The sequence below is a fragment of the Hemitrygon akajei genome, chromosome 14, assembly GCF_048418815.1.
Source record: "Hemitrygon akajei chromosome 14, sHemAka1.3, whole genome shotgun sequence".
Lineage (NCBI taxonomy): Eukaryota > Metazoa > Chordata > Chondrichthyes > Myliobatiformes > Dasyatidae > Hemitrygon > Hemitrygon akajei.
This window is the reverse complement of record NC_133137.1, coordinates 83,012,697-83,032,137: the sequence shown is the minus strand read 5'-3', so window position 1 is coordinate 83,032,137 and position 19,441 is coordinate 83,012,697. Positions and strand designations below refer to the sequence as shown.

Here is a 19,441-nt window from a genome sequence, read left to right as displayed (position 1 = left end):
TTAGTCAATGTTCTGCCATTCCGTTGAAGATTCTGGCAGATCATGGATGCCTCTGTTTGTCCACGTCGCCAATGTACATGAAAGCTAATCAATACACAGGCTGGTGGGAGTTTGAGGGCCTGGTCTTGGAATACTTTTTAGTAAGAAAAAATGGTTATAAATTTTATCAATGATGTCTGTATTCACAACAAGTAGCTGCTGAGATTACAGGAGTGATCCTTGTTTCTACCATTTTGCTACAGATTTTCATTGTTTTATCCTGTGAGGGGAGGGATAGTTGATGGCTGTATAATGAGACTGACTGGTATACAATCTGTGTTTTGGGGCTGTTTATTTGCGAGATACATCCTTCTAGCCATTTCACTGAACTTAAGTGGTTACGTGGAGTTGGATGCCAAACACACACATCTGCAAGTGGTGTATCCATATTGCTGGTCAAAGGCAGAGACTGGGACCATGTTGACCCTCAAGTAAAGAACTTTAGTAACAGTTTGGCTTTTAACCTGTTGATCAACTCCAGTCCAGTGTAAGCCATGAAGGAGTTACAATATTACAATCAGCAAGATGAGACAATGTTAATGAAACTTGTTCAGCTTGAGTCTGCAATGGGATTGGGGGCTGTTACAAGCCCACTGGCCTAGATCACAATGTGCACACTTTGCAGCAAGATTTAAAAGTAAAAAAAGCTCTGTTGTTGTTGGGTGTCATCAAGTCATTGTCGACTCATAGTGACTCTACAGATAACGTAGTTGTTTGTAGGGTTTTCGTAGCAAGATATGGAAGCAGACTGCCAGGCCTTTCTTTTGTGCAGAGACAGCTGGGATCAGGCTAAATTCAAACTTAGGACCATCCGCCTCAAAGTCCAGTGCTGATGACACTACACCACTGGCCAGCCCAATCAAATTCTAAAGCGATCTAAATAGGAGACGCCCTTCTAAGCTGTGTTTTGAGTCAAAAATCTTAACCACATTGGAGAAGGCTAGGTACAGACATTGATGTTCTTGGATCAGCCAATGCACCTTGATGTACCAGAAAACTTGATAATAGCAATAGGAGTCAAAATATAAATGCACTAGTGCACTCCTCAGGAAACTCCTGCAAATTACTGAGCTTGGGACTAATGCAATTCTTAACAACTTAGTGGCACCACCTTCCATTGTAATTAGAACACAGACTTCCAACCAAACTCAATGTCAATATGACCTGGAGAACAACGCCAGATATCAAATGTATATGGCCATGAGCTAGCACAAAATTACAGCTCTGCCTAACTGGTTTCTCCACCAGTTAGATGGAGCTATAATTTTGTTTAAAACTGTTTTCAGTTAAAACAATTTCAAATCATTCGTCCTACCATTTGCCATAAGAAACTTTGGGATCAGGTCCACATTCCAGTCTCTTCCCCTACCCATGGATTCTGGTGGCGAACCAGGGATGTTAAATCTTTTATATAGCTGAGGAAGAGAGTACAAATTTAGAATAGTCAAACAGAAAGCGTGGGTGATAAAGCAATTTCTTTCAATTGCATATGCAGACAAATAAACATTCAAACCTTTGCAATCATGAGTAGCTCATTTTTTTCACCCAAGGACCAAAATTTTAAATCTTAATTTTTCCTTCATGAATGATTAAGGCAATTCTGACTAATGTTACAAAACAAAGCAATTTTCTTTTTGTGGATACAACCCCACAGAAAAACCACGTTAAGATGTTATTGATTCAAAACTACTCTGGCTCAGGTAGAGAGAAAATCCTCATTAACACCACTAGGAGCAAATCTTTAAAACCTGATGCAATATCTTATTATGAATGAAGTTCAAAATTTCCATATGGATGCTTCAATGAGCCATCTGAAACAATTAGAATAGTGGCCTGATGCAGAGACCTAACCAAAAGAAAATCTTCTACTACTTATTAATAGCAAAATTCAAGAACTTGTTCCAAATTCAACCCAGTGCCGAGAACTGGTATTTCCTATACACCAAATTTGCTTTTTAACCATGAACCATAGGAAGGCAAATCCCAGATACACCCAACTGTGGAAAATTTCTGACCCAAAATTTTCTTCATTCCAAGCCAGAAACTGAAATTACAGATCAAAGCATTTGTTCTGAATACTTGCTTGCAAAGATTCACAAGAGTAAAGTATGCATTATAAAACATTTCAATTCATTCCATTCAAAAATCAAACATTCCAGCTTAGTTTAGTGTGGGCAACGGAATAAACCAATTAAGCCAGAAATCAGGCCTAGGATCAAAAAGCTCATGATAATAAAGCAGAATCTTAAGAATTAGGAAAACTTCCATTACTTTTATTTTGAATACAGAAAGTTAAAATTGTATCAAGACCTGGAAAACATTCAAGTATGGGCTGATGTGGCAAGCATAACAATTCCTAGCTTTACAAATCAGCCAGTGATTCAACAGGGCTTGTGTCTGACCGAGAGCTATTCATATAATGAATAGTGCACTACATTCTGTACATAGATCAAATGCCTTACAAAATTTCATTTAAACCTCTTCCAAAAATGTATTTTTTTTTCAATCTAGGAATGGCTGTAACACTCACACCATATGGTACTATACGAAATCCAGATACTTAAGAGCAAGTCAAACCACATCTCAATATTTAATGACGTTAATATTACGAAGTCCCATCATCAATCAGAAACAGAAACAACCACAAAATACTGCAAAGACATAGCAGGAACTGGACACCCTGCAATGAGCAACTCAGGCAGATATTAGCAATATGTCATTATATCCTTTATTTCAGTTGTGAGGAGAGCCTCCAACAACACTAACAGCTTGGTTTATTCAGCAGAAAGCAGCCATCTTAATTTGCACACCATCCATCACCAGCAATGTATTGTGTATAAATTCCACTTCAGTTGCTTGTAAAGACTACATCAGCAGTACTTCCTAAACACATAGCCTTTATTAATTGGAATACAGGCAGCATACATTTGCCTTCCCTTCAAAGTTGCTTGTCATTTCACTGTAATAACCACCCGTTCATCTTTTGACAAACTTTACACTACAGTAGGAATTCCATCATCTTAAAGACTCCAGCAGTTCACTGCTGCCTTCTGAAGGGCAATTAGGAATTCACATCATCCTTGCCAGTAACAGCCATAATCCTGAAAAAAAACAGGTTTTGAATGCAAGGGAAGCAAGCAAACAATTTATACTTACATCTTCCAAAGGAGTTATAGATGCACTTTCACCCCCATAATAGGAGTTGCGATCCATGTGAAGGACTTTCTTGCCTTTTACTGACATTATTCCAGAAAGGATACATTCCTATGAAAAAGTAAATTAAAGTAAGGGACTGGACTGCTGGACCAAATTTTTAAAAAAATCATTTACTGAATCAATAGACACATATAACTGAATTGTGTAATGCCCCCTCGCCCATCTTTTCCCAACATTTTCTGATCAAAAATCTGTGTTACATTGCATGATCCTGTGAATGGAACACTGCACTTTCTTCCAGTTTGAGAACATTGATCAGACCTAAACAAGTATGAACGGTAATCCAGATTTAATGTTTAAACAGCATTCAGGATAAGTTTTAGTGCAATAAATACACAGAATGCATTAAGCCAAACCACATTCTCAAAACTCTACGATGAAAAAGTTACAATCCAAAGTTTTAAATATTTAAACAACAGTTCTTTACATGGCTACTATGCAAGGGAGAAATTGGTGGCACAGAAGCTAAATTTCCACTTGCAATCCATTGAACTGGATTAGCAATCCTAATATTTAAATTTAGATCCCATCATGCAGTTGTGGGATTTATAGTCAAAGTAACAAACAAAAACTACTGGACTATTGAAAAAGTCTCTTCTGGTTCACCAGTATCATTTAGGGGAGAATGTCTGGTCTGACCCACGCAAGATCTAAAAGTCTCAAGCTCACACACAACAGATCAACAAATATACTGTAGTTATGATAGCAGAAAAAATATAGCCCAGGCCCTTGAGTGTCATGGCCTGTATATTGATGGAGCATGGGATATTGTCCTGGAGCCATGTTTTTGCAAGAACAAGTACACAGTTCTCATGTGCTACTATAGCTACAGATAAGCACAATCCAGCTTGTCTTCCATCGAGTGAACTCTGGAGACCAGCACCAATTGGTGACACAACGGTGTCTGGTTCACGCAACAACCGAGGCCAAACAGCTCCCGTTAATTGGTCTTGGCAATGAACCAGGTTAACTGGACTCGCAGAATTCTACATTACCATGTCCAACAGGGACTTGCAATTACAAGACAATCACTTGCACTATTTGTTAGACTGCACACTGCCTCTGACACCTTCCTCCTTGGGTGGCTGTAGTTGCCAGCAACATGGTGCACAACTAGTCTAGCTCTACTCCAATCAACCAATTTGCCAGTGGCACAGACCTGCAGCACTTAAATGTTCTGAATATTCAGCAATGTCTTACAATCACACAAAAGATATAAAAGACAAATAATTACACCTTTGTTTGGTCTTAAAGAAACCACTGCAACCGAGCGTGTCACCATCTGACCAAAAGAAGATAAATCTTACACCCATCCCACAATGTGGGAGAGCAAAAACCTTTGGGTGATGACTCTGTCACAATGTATCAAGACCTGTGAATTAAATGTGAATTTAAAAATCTAATGGCTTGTGGAAAGAAGCTATCCCGTAGCCTGTTGGTCCTGGCCTTAATGGTGAGGTACCGTTTGCCAGACGGAAACAGTTGTTAATAGTTTATGGTTGGAGTGAATGGCGTCCCCAATGATCTTCCAGGCCTTCTTTCTACACCTTCTAGTATAAATGTCCTCAACGGAGGGAGGTTCACATCCACAGATGCACTGGGCTTCACCACCCTCTGCAGTGCCCAATGATCAAGGTTGGTGCAGTTCCCGTACAAGGTGGCGATACAGCCAGTCAGTATGCTCTCAATGGTGCCCCTGTAGAAAGTCTTGAGGATTTTTGGGGGGGGTCCCTACTGAAGTTCTTCAGTCATCTGAGGTGGAAGAGAGGCTGTTGTGCTTGTTTTTGCCACAAAGCCGGTGTGTACAGTCCAGGTGAGATCTCAAATAGCCTCAAATTAGTCATCAAATGCAGACACCCAGATCACCAAAATAAACAAGTTTCATTGCTCAACAGTGAAATGTTACACTTCACCATAATATCATACCTTGTGAACTATCTGCATTGCATTTGATGGAAAGTTTGACATTTGATTGGGTCAGGATGTTTCATCAGGCTATGCTATTATCATTTTTTGTTAAATCACTTTTTTTTTTTAAAAAGCGCAACGTCAACAAATTACATTCAATTCAACCAGTTGTCAATTACATTTTGACTGTTTAACCCAGCCACCCCCCAATCCTCAACCCCATCCCCCTCTCCCCTCTACCAACCAACTGTATGGTAGTGCATACACAAAGCATTCCTATTTTAACAGAAGATCTTTTAAATTAGATATCAAATTTGTCCACATTAAGATTGTGTTTGGTCATACTCTTGCTGATGATAATTCCAGATAAGAAATGTCCAAAAAGCTCCAAAGCCAGTGAGTACTTGAAATATCACGAGGACGCTTCCAACGCTGGCCTGCCAGCCAGATTTTGCGTGTTTGTTCCTTAAGGGAAAGGTGGGAGTCATCATTTAAAAGATGTACCACGGGGTCCATTGGTAATTGTACCCCCGTTAGTTCTGTTAAGAGTACTGATAACCTCCCCCCACAAGCCAAAACCCCTGGACATTCCCATACAACATGTATAAAAGAGCCAACGGTTCTGCGAGGGCAAAATGGGTCAGGAACCAGTCCCATTTGATGTCTAATTCTCGATGTTAGATATACTCCATGACAAAATTTCAAGTGTTTATATCAATGATTTGGGTTTTTCAAAGCACCAGCAGCATTATCCCAAGTCACATCCCAGTCTAAGTCTTGTCTCAATTCAGATATGTCCCTGTCTCAGGTTTTCATTCCTGATGTGGGCATATATTTCTGTGAGTTTAATTTGTCATAGATATATGACATTATCTGCCTTAGAGGGCTCTGTATCCAACTTAAAATGGGATGGTCCTTTAAATCTGACCCCTAGGGAACCCCGTAGGCTTTACAAGCTGATCTTATTCTAAAGTAGAAGAGTGTGTTTATCAATATTATATCGAGATACCAGTTCTTGGAAGCTAAAGATAGTACTTGCCCCATTAATATCTTGAAGAGTAGTAATACCTTTATCCTCCCAAGTTCTGTTAGTGAATGGCTTCCCCCCAGATAGAAAATGATTATTGTTGCATGATGGAGATGCACTTTTAAGTTTTAGGAATTTTTCTGCTGCTCTAAACACTTGTAGCATATGGGTTAAAATTGGACCGTAATACAAATCACATTTTTTGGTAGACATACCTATAAGGAGAAAGTCCTTCAACTTTACTGGTACTATTAGCTCTTGTTCTATATTTTTCCATGACGAAACTTTATCCTCCTCCATCCAATAGCTAAGACTTTTTAATACAAATGCCCAGTGATACAGTTTAAAATTTGGACATGCCAATTCCCTAATCCGACTTTTTGAATTGTACAGCTGACCACTTTATATTGGGTTGTTTACCGTTCCAAACATAGCATCGTAGTAAGGAGTCTAGTTTTTGCCAATATCCTGCCAGAGACGCAAGTGAGATCATTGAGCTGATAAAATTAATGCGGGGTAAGATGTTCATTTTAATGACCAATATACGGGCTGGGACTGATGATGGCAGGTGTCTCTATTAATATCTTCTATTTTTTTCAAAATTAAAGAGTAATTTGTTTTAGCCACAGACTATAGATAAGTATTAACTTTAATACCCAAGTAGAGGACCTCATTTGTAACCTTAATCTGGGGAGGGACAGACACCTTACTTTTATCTGTATTAATCAGCATCACTGCTATTAACTTTGTATCCTGAAAGAAATCCAAATTGCTCCAGTGTTTTTCTTTTTCTTTTCCAATATTTTAGTTTCTACATAGAATACAGAGTACAAGTGCATATAAAAGGTCAGAAAAGATGAAAAAAACAGCAGTTACATTATATCTGTTCATAATAACAATATTACCCTGCATTCAGATAGATAGATAGATACTTTATTCATCCCCATGGGGAAATTCAACTTTTTTTCCAATGTCCCATACACTGTATGTATTGTATTGTATTGTATTGTATTGTAGCAAAACTAATTACATACAATACTTAACTCAGTAAAAAATATGATATGCATCTAAATCACTATCTCAAAAAGCATTAATAATAGCTTTTAAAAAGTTCATACAAGTTAATCAACAGTAATATTAAACTATACTAATTTATTCCAAAAGAAAAATAAATCTAATCCCTACCAAGACCGAAGCTGTTCATTAAGGAAGAAAGATAAAACATAGGGGAGAGGTTGTTGAATATTTGCCATATTAACTAGTGTATCATCCACGTAAAGTGACATCAAGGGCGGTGATGTACCTATTGTAACAAGGGAGATCTGAGGAGAGTTTCTAATTAAATGTGCAAGTGGTTCAATAGATATAGTAAATATTAAAGGAGAGAGGCGCCCATCCTTGTTGTGTGCCTCATTCTATGTAGGCCATGCCATTATTGATAAATCAGCATGACCTACATACAGTTACATACTACAGATCCTAGAACAGGTTTTCCCAGGTTACATTGGGGTTTGATCCTGAGAACTGATCATAAGCTTAACTGATCAAAGTTGGAAATGAAGCCATCCAGCAATATTTCAATAAAAACATAACCCTACCAAGGGCAATAAGTGGTTTAACCAGGGTATTTTAACTCAACCACTCAGATATTGCCACGTACCGAGTTCCCACACAGCAGAAGATGCTTTCAGCAGATGGCAAATTTATCCCACCAGTCATCCAAACACTTCTTGTCTGCACCAACTTGCATCACAAATCAGCTGCTTATAATCTGGGAAAGATCTGCATGGGTTTTCACCAGGAGGGTAAAATATGGTTATTCTGATGATACTTAAAGCTAACTTTAGGAATTATTTTTAAATTTCTCTAGAAAATCCTCAAAATGAAACAGCAAATTTAGATACCAAATAGAAATTTCAAATTAAACTGTGAAACAAGTTGGTTAATAAAGCTGTATAATGTTTCAAGCAATCCAGACCAATTTAGGGCAAAACAATTTTGCAAAACACTTAATTCTGAAAATTCTGATCTACAAATGTAAATGTTGTAATGCTACTGGGAGATCCTGCTTTGTGGCAGACGGTGCCAAGATGCTCGGAGAAGCTGTTTCCCAATCTATGTCAGGTCTCACAGATTTACAGGAGACAACACCAGGATCATCAGATACAGTAGATGACCTAGCAGTCACAGGTGAAGTGTCACCACACTTGTAACGACTGTTTGGGGCCCAGAATGGTAGAGAGGGAGGTAGTCTAGGGGCAGGTGTGGTACTTGTTCTGCTTGCAAGGATAAGTATGAGGAGGGAGGGCTGAGAGGACAAGGGGATAGCATAGAGAGCGATCCCTGCAGAAAGTGGGTGGTGGGGGAAAGATGGTGGATGGCTTGATGGAATTAATCCAAAACTTTTCTGCACAGATGCTGCTTCACATCTTTTCCCACCATTTTCCAATCCCTAAGCTACCCACATTACATTGCATGCATTGTGCGAATAAAACACTGCACTTTTTTCCAGTGAGAAAGACTAATTAGAGCTGAGCATGAACAAGAATACTGTTATGCACCAAGGATAGGACCATAGTGTCCATTAACTATGCAAGGCATGCAAAATGCAAGTCATAGTGGCCACAGTCTGCAAAATGCAAAAATTAAAAATTAGGATCAAGCAGAAACCAAATCCCATTTATAAGATAACTCCACAAACAGCAAAATGCATGTCCTCTTCTCAGTGGTACAGGAATCTGAAGGTGCACACTCAATGATTCAGGGACAGCTTCTTCCTCTCTACCATCAGATTTCAGAATGGACTTTGGACCCATGAGCACTAACTCACTACTTTTTTTTGCACTACTTAGTTAATATACACACACACACAAACACAGAGTAATCAATTTTTTATTATGTATCGCAATGTACTGCTGGAGCCTAACAACAAATTTCATGACCTATGCTGGTTATATTAAACCTGATTCTGAAATGAGCCCAAGAGTTTAAAGAGCTCATTTCTTGCAGTATTCACCATTTAGTGTACAAGTGGTTACCCACTCAAGCCTGACCTACTTTTTAACTATAATCAGTGACACCAAAGGAAATAGATTGACTCAGAAGTGGACTCTATTTTCTTAACAGAGACGAGCTGAAGTCAATTTTTAATTTTACTTCAATTCTGCATCCACTTAAGAGTTTGAAAACATTTTTCCCTTATTAATGCTTGGTACATTGGTTTTTATTACAATACTTTGCAGCTTAAATCAATTTCCACATCCTCCTTTTAGAGTAAAATAAAAATCAAAATTTCAGAGTCAACAGTACAGCACGGGTAAAGGTCCTTTTGGCCCATAATGTGCTGAATCAATTGGCCAAATAAATTTCTCTTGTGCCTACACAATGTCCATATAGTTCCATTTTCCTCATTCTTATGCCTATCTAAATGACTATGTATTTGCCTCTAATACCACCTCAGCAGTGCATTCCAGGCACCCACCACTGTAAAAAAAAACTGCCCCTCATCTCTTTTGAAATTACCCCCTCTAACCTTAAAAGCATGCCCTCTGGTACAAGATAGCTATCTTTTCTCTCCATCCAGACAATTCAGCAATAGGACCTTATAGTAGTGTCATCTTGAAGGCAAGATTCTCAAGGTGACAAACCTTCTATATAATGATTATTAGTAACATTAGCCAACTTTCAGTGATTTGAGAAATTCTTCCCATTAGCTGCAAAACAAGCAATTAAACCTGAGCGTCAGTCAGTCTGTGTAGACCTTGTTCTATACTGCAGTAGATACCTATAAAATACTAATTGCCCTGTGTCTCTAAACACTTATTAGTAACAGATTAGCATTAAAAAAAAATTAGTATGTATCCAATGACAAATGCAGATTTGAAACAATTTCATTAGGAATACATAAATCACAGCCTCAACTCACTAATTATCAAGAAAAATTTCTAAAGATGCCTGAGGAATTAACTACCAATTAAAAGTGCACATTTCAATCTCAAACATGATATGCAGACAAAACTGGAGAAAATGAGACCAATTAATTTGGTTATTTGACGGGTATCAGTGATCAAAATTTCAATGACATTCCCTCCCATCTCATGCTTGCACATTGATCTACCTTAATCTCCCTAGTCCAAGATATCTCACTATATTCCTTACATAATCCAGATACACTGGTTTTTTAAGTCCAAATCTGAATGCAATTGCCAATATTTGATCTAGTAACAAAGGGGCGTTACAGGTTTAGTCCCAGTCCTTTGACTAAAATTCTGTCTGCAGTGTAAACAACCTATAGAACAGAAAAATGCCCTCCAGCCCATCTAGTCCACATTAAACTATTATTCTGCCTAGTTCCTCCATACCCCTTTCATCCATGTACCTGTTCAAACTTCCTTTGAATGCTGAAATCAAACTCATTCACTTATACTGGCAGCTCATTTCACACTCAACGGTTTATTTTATTGACTCTCATCAATTGAGTAAAGCTCCCCTTAAATAATTCACCACTCACCCTTACTCATAACCTCAAGTTGTAGTCCCACCCATCTTAGTGGAAAAAGACTGCTTGCATTTACCCTATCTATACCCCTCAATTTTGCATACCTCTATCATATTACCCCTCATTTTAACACTACAGGGAATAAAGTCCTAACCTATTCAACCTTTCCCTTTAACTCAGGTCCTCGAAACCCAAGCAATGTCCTTGTCAATTTTCTCTACTCTTTCAACCTTATTGATATTTTTTGGTAGGTATGTGACCAGAACTGCACATAATACACCAAATTAGGGCTCACCGATGTTTTATACAACTTCATCATTACATCCCAACTCCTGTATTCAATTTCATCCTCTCAAACTCCTAAATAACTTTAAATTCCCTGAACCTGACTACCTAATTTTCAACACGGATGTTCAGTCCCTATATACTCCTGTCCCCCATCAAAACGAACTCAAAGCTCCCCACTTCTTCCTTAATAAAAGAACCTACCAATTCTCCTCCACCCCCTCCTCCAACAGGCAGAACTGGCCCTCACCCACAACAACTTTTCCTTCAGCTCCTCTCACTTCCTCCAGACTTGAGGAGTAGCCATGGGCACCTGCAAGGGGCCCAGCTATGCCTGCCTCTTTGTTGGCTATGTAGTATATCGTCCATGTGCAAAGCCTTCCCCGATAATACTCTCCAAATCTTCCTCCACTATGTTGACGACTGCATTGGTGCCATGCTGAGCTTGTCAATCTCATTAACAATCCCTCCAACTTTCACCCTGCCCTTAAATTCACTTGGTCCATTTCGGACACCTCCTTCCCCTTTCTTGGTCCCTCTCACCTTCTCTGGAGACAAACTGTCAACTGACATCTATTACAAACCTACCAATTCCTACAGTTATGTTGACTATACCTCTTCCCACCCTTCTCCCGTAAAATTGCTATTCGATTTTCACAGTTCCTTTGCCTCTGCTTCATCTGTTCCCAGGATAGGGCTTTCCTTTCCACAACATCAGAGATGTTTTCCTCTTTCAAAGAACAGAGTTTTCCCTTTCTACACTACTGATTTTGTCCTCACCCACATCTTTTCCATATCCCGAATACCTGTGCTCACCCCATCTTCTCACCTTAAAAGTGATAGATTTCCTCTTGACTTTACCACCCATGAGCCCTGGCATCCAACACATCATCTTACACAACTTCCCCCAACTCTAAAGAGACCCTACCACTAAATCACAGCTTAACCTTGAAAGAGGTAGCAGTAGAGATTGTGGAGAAATTAGTAATGATCCTTCAAAAATCATTGGTCTCTGGCATGGTGCCAGAGAACTAGAAAATTGCAAATGTCACTCTACTCTAAGAAAGGAGGAAGGCAACAGAGAGAAAATTATAGGCAGTTAACATGACCTCAGTGGTCGGGAAGATGTTGGAGTCAATTGTAAAGGATGAGATTATGGAGTACTTGGTGACACAGGACATGATAGGACAAAGACAGCATAGTTTCCTTGAGGGAAAATCTTGCCTGACAAACCTGTTGGAACTCTGAGGAGATTACATGTTAGATAAGGGGGATCCAGTGAATGCTGTATATTTGGACTTTCAGAAGGCCTTTGATACGGTATCACTTAAGGCTGCTTACCAAGTTAAGAGCCCATGGTATTACAAGAAAGTTACTGGCATAATTAGAGCATTGGCTGATTGGTAGGAGGCAGCAAGTGGGAATAAAAGGATCCTTTTCTGGTTGGCTGCCAGTGACTAGTGGTGTTCTGCAGGGTTCAGTGTTGGGACCGCATCTTTTTATATCAATTATTTAGATGATGGAATAGATGGCTTTGTTGCCAAATTTAAAGATGATACAAAGATTGGTGGAGGGACAGGTAGTATTGAAGAAACAGATAGGCTGCAGAAGGACAGACAAGATTAGGAGAATGGGCAAGAAAGTGGCAAATAAAGTACAATGCTGGAAAATGCATGGTCATGCACTTTGGTAAAGAAATAAATGTGCAGACTATTTTCTAAATGGGGAGAAAATCCAACAAGCTGAGAGGACTTGGGAGCCCTTGCGCAGAAAACCCTAAAGGTTAACTTGCTGGTAGAGTCGGTGGTGAGTAAGGTAAATGCAATGTCTAGAATGTGAGGCCTCACCTTGAGTATTGTGAAAAGATGTGCTGGCATTGGAGAAGGTTCAGAGGAGGCTCAAGGGGATGGTTCCGGGAAAGAAAAGGTTATCAAATGTTCCTCGTATGATAGCTCTGGATCTGTGCTCACAGAAATTTAGAAGGATGAAAAGGGATCTTATTGAAACCTTTCAAATGTTAAAAGGCCTAGACAGTAGATGTGGAAAGGGTATTTCCCATGGTGGGGGAGTCTAGGACAAGACTCAGGATAGAGGGGCTTCCATTTAAAATAGATGTGAAAAATTTCTTTAGCCAGAGGGTGGAGAATTTGTGGTCATCTGTTGTTGCCTCCTCTGCACTGGCAAGACCCAGCATAAGTTGGGGGACCACTTCATCGAGCACCTCCTCCGCTCCATCCACCAAAAGTGGAACTTCCCAGTGGCCAAACTTTTCAATTCCCCTTCCCACTCCAACATGTTAGTCCATGGGCTCCTCCTGTGCCAAGATGAGGCCACACTCAAGTTGGAGGAGCAACACCTATATGCCACCTGGGTAGCCTCTAACCTGGTAGCATGAATCTCAATTTCTTCTGGTAAAAAAAATAAATTTCCCTGCCCATCCCCTCTTCAAATCCTAATAAACGACCACCGGGTGTACAGACAAATGCTATGCCATACTTTCAGCTTATATTCTAAGTCATATGCTCAAGAATAATCACTAAAGAACTAAAACAAAATACTGAATTTAAAATTAAGGCCCACTGTTTGCGGGGCAAACCACAGATGTCACATGCCAACTGTCTACATGATATGCAAGCCAGGGCAGTACAATATGGAGAGCAAGCTGTTGCCCATATAGCAAGCTCCCCCTCTCCACGCAGCTGATGAATCCAAAGGAAAGGGAGAGACTGATACAGTTTGGCATGAGCAGCATCGCAGGGGTTGAACTCAATGTAAGACACCCTTTGGTACTCCAGCTCCATATTTTTCTCAGGGTTTACTTCCAAAGCGTTCTCTATGAATGGGTATAGCCGCAAGGCAACAGAGATTTGAGATCAATTTTCCTTCTCCTAGCTGAACTGACAACAATGGCTGACAAGCCCCATCTACCTAAAGGACCGATTTTAAGGTGCCAGTAACCCACCTTTGTCTCATCTCTTGTCAGTAGAAACTGTTCCGCTGGGCTTAGGAACCAAGCCACATGTGAAGGTCAGGAGCTGGACTTAACTGTCAGAGTTGCATGACACTGGGAGTATTTAATAGATAACAGGCCCTGCACTAACCCTACTGGCTGTAACAACTTTAAGGAACTGAATTTAAAATCAAAACATGTGATTTTACTACCATAATTTGGTTTCTTTTCTATAAATGTACATACTGTCAACTAGCAACATAAATCTATGTCCCACTAACATGCATTTCTTCCCCTCACTTTTCAAACCATTCATCTCCCTCAGGTCTTCCTCTTTACAAATGCCATGTCTTTAATCCTATTCACCTAGCTGTAACTTGATTTCTGTAAAGGAGACTAATTCGATATACCTAGATGATAGCTTGCCCCTTAAAGTAAGCAGCACAAGTCCCCTGATAAGGAAAGAATTTAAATAAATAACTGTCACAACCTTCTAATCATGTTCCTGCTGAATCACTTCATCCCTCATTAATTTCAGAAAAACAACTTCCACCTGAGATAGATGGTTACTAAAATTTTCATTTCAAAGCAGAACTGAGAAACTGGGGTCACACACTTCCACATTAAACAGTGTACCATCTGTGACTATTTTTGCTCCTATCCAACGCTATGAATTGCCTCTCACTTCTGCTTACTGCAGATCCTCTGGTTCCCATCAGCAACACTGACACCAAATTACTAACATACTGAAAGACTACAATGAAAATTTAAAACAAACATAATATTTAGCTGTACAAGCTGCTCATTTAAATTCAGTGGTCATGGATCAGACCTTCATCTTGAAGTCAATACAGCTGAAAGTTGAGAATAGGCAACATATGGAGACAAAATTTTTCCTGATGACAAACTTCTATCAAAAAATCTAGCCTCACGACTGTATATGGACAGATTTCTATGCTGACATTCCACTTAAACATCCACATAAGAGACCACAAAATAAATGAGCAGAATTAGGCCACTGGCCCATTGAGTCTGTTCCATCTCTCTTCATGCCCTAACTAATCAAGAATCTATCAACCTTTGCCTTAAGTAATCCCAATGACTTGGCCTCCATAGCTGCCTGTGGCAACAAATACCACAGATTCACCAGTCTAGAGTGTCTTCCTCATCTCCATTCTAAATGAACATCCCTCTATTCTGAGGCTATATCCGCTGGTCTTAGACTCCCCCACCATAGGAAATATCCTCTCCACATCCACTCTATTGAAGCCTTTCAACATGCTTCACTGAGATCCCTCTCATTATTTTGAATTCCAGTGAGTAAAGGCCCAGAGCCATCAAAACCTTCTCATACGATAAGCCTTTCAATCCGTAATATTTGTGAACCTCCTTTGAACCCTCTCCAATGTTAGCACATCCTTTTTTAGACAGGTGGACCAAAACTGCTCACACTTCTTCAACTGCTTTATAAAGGCTCAATAATACATCTTGCTTTTATATTCTAGTCCTCTCAAAATGAATGCTAACGTTGCATTTGCCTTCCTGACCATCGATTCAACCTGCAAACTAACCTTTAGGGTATCCTGCACGAGAACTCCCAAGTCCCTTTGCACCTCAGATTTTTAAATTTTCTTTCCATTTAGAAAATAGTCTACTTCTAAGTGCACGACCTTACACTTCCCAATGCTGCATTCCACCTGCCACATTTTTGCCCATTCTCCTATCTGTCCAATTCCTTCTGTTGCATCTCTGCTTCGTCAAAACTACCTTCCCCTCAACCTATTCTTCGTTTCAACGGCAAACTTGGCAATATAACCATCAGCTCCATAATCCAAATCATTGACATGTAACGTAAAAAGCAGTCCCAACACAGACCCCTATGGAACACCACTAGTCACCAGCAGCCAACCAGAAAAGGCTCCCTTTATTCCCACTCTTTGCCTTTTGCCAATGCTCTATCCATGCTTGTAATTTTTCCTATAACATCATAGGCACTTAACTTATTAAACAGCCATGTGTGGCACCTTGTCAAAGGCTCTCTGAAAATCCAAGTATGCAACATCTACCAATTCTCCTTTGTTTATCCTGCTTGTTATTTCTTCAAAGAATTCCAACAGAATTGTCAGGCAAATTTTTCCTTTAAAAAAAAATAAACATGCCAACTACAGCCTAATTTATCGTGTGCCTCCAAATACCCCAAAACCACATCCTTAACTATCAACTCCAACATCTTCCCAACCACTGAGGTCAGACTAACTGGCGTATAATTTCCTTTCTTCTGCTTTTCTCCCTTCTTGAAGATTGGAGTGACAGTTGCAATTTTCCAGCCCTCCAGAACCATGCCAAAATACATAGATTGCTTGAAAAATTATTACTAATGCCTCCAATCTTTTCAGTCATCAATTTCAGAACCCTGGGGTGCAGACCATCTGGTCCAGGTGGCTCATCTACCTCCAAACCATTTACCGTAGTTTACTAAGCACCTTTTCTCCAATGATGGCAACTTCACTCACTTCTGTCCCCAAACTGCTAGTGTCTTCTACAGTAAAGACTGATACTAAATACCTATTCAGTTCATCCGCCATTTCCTTGTCTCCCATCACTACCTCTCCAGCATCATTTTCCAGCTACTCTTGCCTCTCTTTTACACTTTACATATCTGAAGAAACTTTTTGTATCCTCTATTATTGACTAGCTTACCTTCATATTCCACCTTTGACTTATGACTTTTTTTAGTTCCCTTCAGTTGGTTGTTAAAAGCTTCCCGAACCTCTAACTTCCCTCTAATTTCTGCTATATTATCTGCCCTCTCCTTGGCTTTGACCTCACCAGCCACAAATGCATCATCCTGCCTTCAGAACACTACTTCTTTAGGGAGAGTCTGTCTTGCATCTTCCAAATTGTTTCCAGAAACCAGCCATTTTTGCCCTGTTGTCCTCCCTGCTAATATTCCCTTCCAATCAATTTTGGCCAGCTCCTCTCTCATGCCTCTGGAATTCCTTTTACTGCACTCTAATACTGATACATCTGACGTTAGCTTCTTCTCAAAATGCAGGGTGAATTCTATACTATTGTGATCACTGACCCTAAGAGTTCCTTTACCTTAAGCTCACTATTCAATTCATCATATGGGCAAAGGCTCCATATCAACATTTCCAAAGGAATACAGGTATTTTCTTGGATGCCTTGGTCAATATTTAGCCATCAACTAACAAATGAACAAATTGCTATTTAGAAAGTCTGTTATGCAAACTGTAACATTAAAGTAGTAATGGCATTGAAATTAATTGTCTTTAATGTGTTTTCAGAAACAGGATTCATGAAAGCCACTTTACAAAACTGCTATTCTCCATTATAAATTTTCTCCATCAAATTTTACTTGCTAACAAGAGATGAAAGCAAAGCAGAACTTCTACATCTAAAGAAAGGGGAAAGCGTGTGGTACAAGTATTTACTGAGAGAACATGGTAAATGAAGTGAAATAACATTCCTGTATAGAAAATGTTGCATCCATCTGAGATACAGAAGGGCACGAGAACCAAGGCATGAGTAAATTTGTAATTATATTTTAATCTTTTTACTAACTTGAATAAACTCCTCAAACAGATACATTTCTACTGCAAGATGGTAATGACCCAACAGCTGCTCCTGACGTATGAACAACCTGCCTCAAATAAACTACTGTACCTAATGCAACAATTTACATTTCTTTGTGAAACCAAAAAAGTACAATAAAACCAAGACTCAGTTCAGAACAGTGCCATATATTCAACTCAAGATCCGGACCTAAAAAGGATCTGTCTTGAGAATTTAATCATCTTAAACTCGACCATTCCATCAGTTGTATCCACCTACAGGAATATACGTGGGGCGGGAGGCGGAATTGGAAGGATGATGCGAATTACCGTGATTGTAACTCTTCTACATATATCTAAAATTCACAATGCTGTGCAGAGTGCCGCTTCGCCTCATGACGTGACGGGATGGCATTAAAATGCAGGGAGTGAAAGGAATCGCCATTGTATTGCTTGCATAATGCACTCATTTGAAGTCGACACGGTTGAATAAACAACCATTCTCCTTCACCAGCCAGACCAGCAGGAAAACACTGCACCGAGGGAAGTTCTACTTCTAGCACTTCACCATAGTCCAGGTCGCTGGTGATAAAGGTAAAACACATAAGAATATGAAATAGAAACCTACGGATGGGGGAAGCAAAACGGGGCTGCGCCGAACACGACGAAGAAATGCAAAAGGAGCGGGATGGAAATCACACCGGCCGTTTTCGTGTGACTTTGAACGGTTACAGCCGCCGAGCCGCAGGCTGACTCAGCTCGCAGGCCAGATGCTCGGACAGAGGCCTCAACCAAGCGGGTGGGCGGTGGCTGCGGCGGCAACACCCATCCCCATCCCCATCCCCATCCCGACCGTCAGCCCTGACCCACCGTGAGTCCGGTGCCCAGCACGATCACGTCATACTCCTCATCCATGATGATTATTGTTCTCGGTGCTCAGCGGCGAACTCAACCCGTTACTTCTAACCCCCCTGCCGGGACTGCGCACGCGCACCACACCCCTCCACTCTTTTTGCTCGTTTGTTCAAAAAAATTTCCTCCGCGGCCAGTACGCATGCGCCGGAAACATCCCCTCCCTCCGCCATCGCCGCGCCTCCTCTCGCACATGCGCACTGGCTCGCACGCCAAGAAGCGCGCATGCGCGGATGGGCACCGGCAAGGGGGGCTTCCAACGCATGCGTAGGTTTTTTTTCCCTGATTGCTGCGTAGCAGCATTCCTCAGGAGGGACGTCCTGCGCATGAGCATTAAAGGCAAGCATTCCGCCGGCAGTTTAGCAAATTAAAGCTATTGAGGTTGGATTTCAGCTCTCAATATTAATAGGATCATATTCATTATTATCTGTTATGAATGGGGGAAATGTTCGTAATTTATTAAACACTTTCGTCTATGATTTTTTTGGATTATCACATTCTCAAAACATGACGGCTCAATCCAGACTTTTTTCAAATGGCCTGCAAACTCTACACCTAATTATGCAGGGTATTGGTATGCAAAATGGGCACCCGCAGTTGACGCCAACATCAGTGTCAGTGTGGTGTCATCTCAGGGAGATACGAAAGAGGCTCAGGAACTGGGAAGCTCAAAATCAGATTTATTGTCCCTGACATTAGTGGTAAAATTTGTTGTTTGTGGCAAGGCGGAAGTTACGGTAAGGCAAAGGTACCAGACAACGCCCAGCCAAAAATAACCTGCGCTGGAATCGACCTTGCCTACTGCAGACAGATTCAGAGTCAGGTTTAATATCACTGGCACCATGTCGTGAAATTTGTCAACTTTATGGCAGCTGCACAATGAAATACATGATAAATATAGAGGAAAAAACTGTTACATTGTATATATTACACACAAAATGCTGGTGGAACACAGCAGGCCAGGCAGCATCTATAAGGAGAAGTACCGTCGACGTTTTGGGCGGAGACCCAATTATTGCAAGTTTGAGAAA

At 40.3% G+C, this 19,441-nt stretch overlaps 1 protein-coding gene across 2 annotated transcripts in view; it reads right to left on the bottom strand.

Moving 5' to 3' along the window:
* gdi2 (GDP dissociation inhibitor 2) overlaps positions 1 to 18,526 on the bottom strand; it is a 33,933-nt gene extending 15,407 nt beyond the window's left edge. Inside the window, exons 1-3 of one of the 2 annotated variants that reach the window (XM_073066484.1) lie at positions 18,369 to 18,526; positions 3,196 to 3,303; positions 1,355 to 1,454 (exon numbers count right to left, since the gene is read on the bottom strand). In XM_073066484.1, the coding sequence (XP_072922585.1) occupies positions 1,355 to 1,454; positions 3,196 to 3,303; positions 18,369 to 18,413 (253 nt within the window). In that variant the 5' untranslated portion in view covers positions 18,414 to 18,526. Of the gene's footprint in view, positions 1 to 1,354; positions 1,455 to 3,195; positions 3,304 to 18,368 lie in introns of those variants that run through there. The other variant, XM_073066485.1, reaches the window with a different exon arrangement.
* Positions 18,527 to 19,441: the final 915 nt, after the last annotated feature.